The sequence below is a fragment of the Nothoprocta perdicaria genome, unplaced genomic scaffold (assembly GCF_003342845.1).
Source record: "Nothoprocta perdicaria isolate Ctin4 unplaced genomic scaffold, notPer1 scaffold_305, whole genome shotgun sequence".
NCBI lineage: Eukaryota > Metazoa > Chordata > Aves > Tinamiformes > Tinamidae > Nothoprocta > Nothoprocta perdicaria.
The window spans coordinates 663,143-668,751 of record NW_020455539.1 but is presented as its reverse complement, the minus strand read 5'-3'; the positions used below and the strand labels follow the sequence as shown (position 1 = coordinate 668,751).

The 5,609-nt window shown below is 60.7% G+C and overlaps 1 protein-coding gene across 1 annotated transcript in view; it reads right to left on the bottom strand.

Moving 5' to 3' along the window:
• Nucleotides 1-348: 348 nt before the first annotated feature.
• E2F1 (E2F transcription factor 1) overlaps nucleotides 349-5,609 on the bottom strand; it is a 5,834-nt gene continuing 573 nt past the window's right edge. Inside the window, exons 2-7 of the mRNA XM_026042490.1 lie at nucleotides 4,289-4,379; nucleotides 3,438-3,657; nucleotides 2,501-2,653; nucleotides 1,578-1,692; nucleotides 1,268-1,463; nucleotides 349-605 (exon numbers count right to left, since the gene is read on the bottom strand). Coding sequence (XP_025898275.1) covers nucleotides 355-605; nucleotides 1,268-1,463; nucleotides 1,578-1,692; nucleotides 2,501-2,653; nucleotides 3,438-3,657; nucleotides 4,289-4,379 — 1,026 coding nt within the window. The 3' untranslated portion in view covers nucleotides 349-354. The remainder of the gene's footprint in view (nucleotides 606-1,267; nucleotides 1,464-1,577; nucleotides 1,693-2,500; nucleotides 2,654-3,437; nucleotides 3,658-4,288; nucleotides 4,380-5,609) is intronic.

Sequence of the window (5,609 nt, the reverse complement as noted above, 5' to 3'; positions counted from 1 at the left end):
GGGGAGCAGAGATGGCCCCTGCAGGTCCCCCTGCCTCGCCACCCGGCCACGGGACCCCCGGGACACAGGGGCAAGGGAGGGAAGTGTCACCGGCGGCGCCCAGGACGGGGAGGCCGCCAAGGACGGGGAGCCACAAGGAGCCAGAGGCAACACCACTGTGCGGGCGGCCAAGGAAGGCACGTGCGCCAGGGGCGAGTGAAAGGCAGACCCAAGCCCAAGGGGACATCCTCCATGCTGCTCCCCCTCATGTCTAGGGGTGCAAACACGTCCCTCCCCACCCCATGCCAGCTTCACCCAACAGGCCACGGGGACTGGCAGCCCCACGGAGGAGTGGCGGCCGTCCCCGCCACCACCTCAGAAGTCCAAGGGTGTGAAGTCCCCAAAGTCACAGTCGAAGAGTTCGCTGATGCCCTCGCCCTCCTCCAGGCCGAAGTGGTAATCCTGGGGCTGCGGTGGGGACAGGTTGATGAATTCATCCGTCAGGAAGCCTGAGAAATCATCCTTGCTCTGCTCCAGGAGCGCATCCATGGAGGCCAGTGGCGAGAGGCTCACGTCATCTGCAGGGCACTTGCCGGGCAGTGCGGCCTCTCCGGGCAGCAGGGGCTCTGCGGAGACAGGGAGAGCTGCGGGACCTGCAGCATAGCCCTGGCTGCCTGTGCCAGGAGTCCCTCGGGACCCCTGAGCTCTGCACCAGGTGTGGGAGCCAGCAGAAGCAAAGGGTTATCACATTAAGGGTTAATTTTTTTTTTAGGACACTAAAAAAAAATTAAAAAGGACACTTTGGTAAGGCCGGGTGATGCTAAAACAATAATGAAATTGAGCAACACTGCCCATAACACTTGCATATGCATCTCGCAGCCATGCTTGCTGTCTGGTGAAAGCTAGCACAAGTTGTACAAGTCCCTGGGCGACGGAACAACTTCTGGGAACCGCTAAATCCCTGCTGATGTCAAGTTAGAGGGAGTCCAGCTCAGCTGAGCAGATGACACCCCCTTCCCATGCCATGGCACAAGGTGCAGCCTTTGCCGCTCCGTCCTGCAAGCTCTGTAAACCAGGACATGCTGAGGGCTTGGCTGGGAGGTCTCTGGTCCTGCCAGCCCGAGGGATATAAATTGGGATTAAACTGGAGGGGGGTTCCTGCTGTTGGCCTGAGCTGCCCAACAGTCACATCAGAGCTCCCATCACCCCCAGCTCTGCAGACACCAAGCTGTTCTGCAGCCAGCCTCCCTGGGTCGCATGCTCTGCCCTGGCCACTCACCTTGCTCACCGGGCAGCAGTGGCATGTTCACATCCTGGGCTGGATGCAGGAGCGGGGAGGCTCTGGGCTGCAAAGAGACAGGGGAGGAATCCTCCACGGACGCTCTGAATGGGCTCTTGACGGGGCTGCAGACCCCAGAGCTGTCTTCGGGACAGAGGAACACATCGATGGGGCCCTGAGTGCTTTTCACGGACACCTGGAAAGCCTGGGAGAAGTGAGACAAGTGGGTACAAAGAACCTCTGGGGATGCCAGGTTGCAGGCTCACCATAGCTGAGGGCTCTGCAGACCCAGGGAGCTAGCTAGAGGCCCCCAGCTTACCTCCGTGGGGTCCGAGACCTGTAACTGGGTCTCTGGGGGGGCCTTGATAACCATCACCATCTGCTCGGAGGGGTCCACAATACTCCGGAGATCCTGGCAGGTCACATAGGCTGCGGTGTGACTGGTTAAGGAGCAGATGCGCTCATGCAATCGGGGCATCAGAGACAGTGGGGCAGGCAGGGAGGGAGATGCCCAGTGAACTAGTGGCACATCCTAGTGCCAAGCACAGGCCCAGCTGGCCCCCAGCCAACATGCTCTGCTGAGCAGCTCAGGGGCCTCGCACACAGCTAACAGCAGGCATCAAGGCTAGACCATCCTCTGCTGGCCTTTCAAACCCAACCAGGCACCATCCCTGCCATGCTGGACCAGCACAGCCCTCACTGTGACAGTGAGGCAATGGCCTTGGGTGCAGACCAAAAGAGCAGGGCACTACCAATATCTAGGAGTCCACACAACGAGAAGCCAGGATGCGGTGCTCTGTGTCTGAAGGTCTAACAGGGAACAGCACTAGCCCACCTTGTTTTAGGGACTGTCAAGCAGCGCCAAGCATGACTGTTGGGCTGGAGACATGCCCACAGCCATGCAAGTCCCGGAGTCGGACTCAAGAGTCCCAAAGGACAGACTCAAAAGTTGCCTTTGCCCAAGAAGTACCCATTGCAAAGCTGAGATCTTCCGGCTCGGAGATTCCTGGAACTGAACACAAGGCTCACTCTAAAGCACTAAAGTCCCCTTCCCAAGCCCATGCATGCTCCCTGCAGATACTGAATCTCAGGAAGGGGACAATGGGACCGGGGGAGGGCTCTTTGGCCTATGTTCAGAGGCAGCAGGAAGCTGCTCCCCAGATACCTTTCCATGCCCATGTCCTGCAGGGCCTGGGGTTCCCGACAGCCCCAGCACCCAGACTGTCCCTCAGAGAAGGATATTGCTGGTTCCCAGGGTCCTCCGTGAGCAGCCTCAGCTGGACGGTGCATGTCTGGATGAGGTCATCCAGTTGCCGCTCAGCTGCCTGCAGGTCTCGCAGCTCCTTCTCTAGCACTCGGTGCTGGCTGGAGGGTCCCACGGCAGCCTGGCTGCCCCTGCAGGAAACGTGGGCAACATTAGCTTTGCCTTGGACATGTCCCAGGCAGCACTTGCACAACAGGACAGATGAGTTCCTCCACTTTGCACTTTTCAATCACCTACCAGGGCATGCCTGGAAGATGCCCATGGCTCGGTCAGTGAATTGTCCCCACGGGTAAGCAAGAAAATCCAGGGTCACTCTGCCCTTGTGCTGCATCAGCAAGCCTGGGGGTCTCCCAAGAATGTGGCTGCAGCAAACCCTGGGGCTCACTCACACCCAGCATATCCCTCAGCAGTGGTCCCACCTGGAGACCCCAACAAGTGCCACCCTGGGCTCAAGGAATTGGCCCTGTGTGGATTTCCCAACAGGACAAACCTGGACTGGAAGCTCTGTTCTGGGCTCCTCTCCCAGCCACCAGACCCCAAACAAATACTGTTTCCCAGGTCCCAGCTGAGCCCCCAGGGGTGTCAACACTGCCTACAAGGACCCAGCCCACAGACAACAGCGATTTGAAGACAATATTGGGAAATCAGTGCTCAGGACTCATCTGTGACCACACACAACCCTCCCCAAAGGCCACAGCCCACCAGAGCAGAGAGCTTCCACACAACTCCAGAGCAGATGCTTGGGATCCAGCTGCCAGCAGCAGCATAACATTGCCCTGAGCTTCTCACACCCAGCTGCTTTCCAGACTTGCAAGACCCAAAAGCTCCCACCCAGACCCATGTCCAAGCTGCTCCAAGACTGTCCTCCAGCCCCTGCCCAGGACACAGCCCACAGGAGCCCACCCTGCTACATACAGCCACTGGATGTTGTTCTTGGACTTCTTAGTGATGAGCTGGATGCCCTCGAGGACATTGGTGATGTCGTAGATGCGCCTCTTCTGAACCTTCAGGACCTCAGCTGCCCAGTTGAGGTCCACAACACCATCAGGCGACTGGCTCAGGAGTTCCAGGAAGCGCTTGGTGGTGAGGTTCAGTGAGGTTTCATAGCGGGACTTCTCCCCGGGAGACTTGGCCCCTGCAAACAGCCAAGGACAAGCTCAGGGCTTATCAAGGGCCTGGGAGCAGGTGCTTTCCTCCAGCTTGTCCTCCTGGAGGCTGCCAGCACATTCAGACCCACCAGGGTCTGCTTGCACATCACAGGACCCATCTCAGCTTGAGCTGCTTGTGTTGAAAGCCTACCTGGGCTGTCACCATCTGCTCTCCCAGTGCTCCCTGGCCACAAAACCTTGGCCACACCAGCTTGAAGCCCATGCCCAAAATACACTTTTTGAGTGGCCTCAAGACTTTTGAGTGGGCTCAAGGCCCACTCCAGGCCTTGCCTTCCTCAACGGGCCCATCGCAGCAATCTCAGTGCAATGAGATGAGCTGACCTGTGGCTTTCCCGAGTTGCCTAACTGTGCTGGGTGGTGTAAATACACACCAGCCTCGTAATGCACCCCATGGAGGAGGAGGGTTGTTGGATGTGCTGCACTCTGCCAGGCTCAGCTCCTGAGGTGACCCAGGCTCAGCTCCAGAGGTGACCCAGAGGGACAGATGGAGGCAACAAGGGGATGAGCCCAGAGCCACAGTCCAGCTCACCCGGGCACTGTGGGTGCGGGCTGGGCAGCACTCCCAGGGGATCGTTGTGGTGCAGTGCGGGCCAGTACCTTTAGCAGGGTTCCTTGCTTTGCCGCGGGCTGGGGGAAGGCTCTCCGCTATGTACTGGTGATCTGTCTCCAAGTTCAACTTCCTCTTCACCTGCAAGAGAAGGCTCCTCTCAGAGGCTGCACCCAGCCCGGCCTCAGCGGCTGGGCGCTCTTGGCGGGTACCCGCCGGCGGTCCTGTCAAGAGCCCAGGGCTGTGGGAGCGGCGGAGCCTCCTGCAGCACAGCACCCCCAGCTGAGACCCAGCCCTGTACCCCCACACACAGGCACTTGGCATATGTCAAACAGGATGATGGGAGTCCAATGGGAAATGTGACACCCTCGGCAAGTGACAGCACCTGACCCCCCAGCCCCTTCAGATACCCAGTGACTCTGGGGATGGGCACAGCAGACACCCCCATAGGCAGACTTGTGTCCTGGCAAGGGATGAACTTAATCGGCAGGAGATGGGAAAGCGCAGGGTGGCAGGTGCTGCTGCCAGCAGAGTGACACCAGGCCCCGGGTACAAACCCCACCCAAAGGGTCCCCTCAGCCCTTTCCAATGACATCTTCGACGGGTTAGTGGGAGGGCCGCCTGGGCAACCACATATCCTGTGCAGACATTGAGATGCCCTTCTGCAGCAGTCAGGAAGTGACTGCAAGGGACGGTGCTGAAGGAGACCCCCAAGCGCACCACAAGGACTGGCCCCGGCAGAGGGGCACAAGGTGTTCCCAGCCCATGGGCACAGTGCAGGCACTCTGGGGTGACACTCCCAGCACAAGGCTGGCCGATCCAAGCTGCACCCACGCAGCAGCTGGAGGCTGGATCCTCAGCGGCTGCTGAAGGGGTGCCAGGGCTCATCCCACTGTGGAAGCCACCAAATGGGAGCTGCTAGGGGGCTCCCACACATCACCACAGCCTGGTGGGCTGGTGACACAGGACTCCCCTGAGGGACTCCCTGGCACGCAGCGGACGTGGCTTGCAGTGGCGGGGCAGGAACGTGCGGGCTCTGACACGCCAGCTGTCGGTGCGGGCTGCAGCCCCTGACGCAAGGCTGGGCCCAGCCTGGCAGGTGTGCTGCGTGGCAGGGCCCGGCCCCACCGACAGCCCCGCACGTCGTGGCACGGCCCGGTGGAACAGCCCGCCGTGGCGGGGCTCAGCAGGGCGCCAGAGGGCCCGGCGCTGGGTAGCACCGCGTGCCCCCAGGACACGGCGCGGCGGGGCTCGCACGGCCTCGGGCCGCGCTGCAGGCGCCGCCACGCGCCAACCCCCGCCCGCTCCGCCGTGTCGCGCCGCGTTCCCGTCGGTTACCGGTGGGCGGCCAAGCGCGGGCCGGCGCGGCAC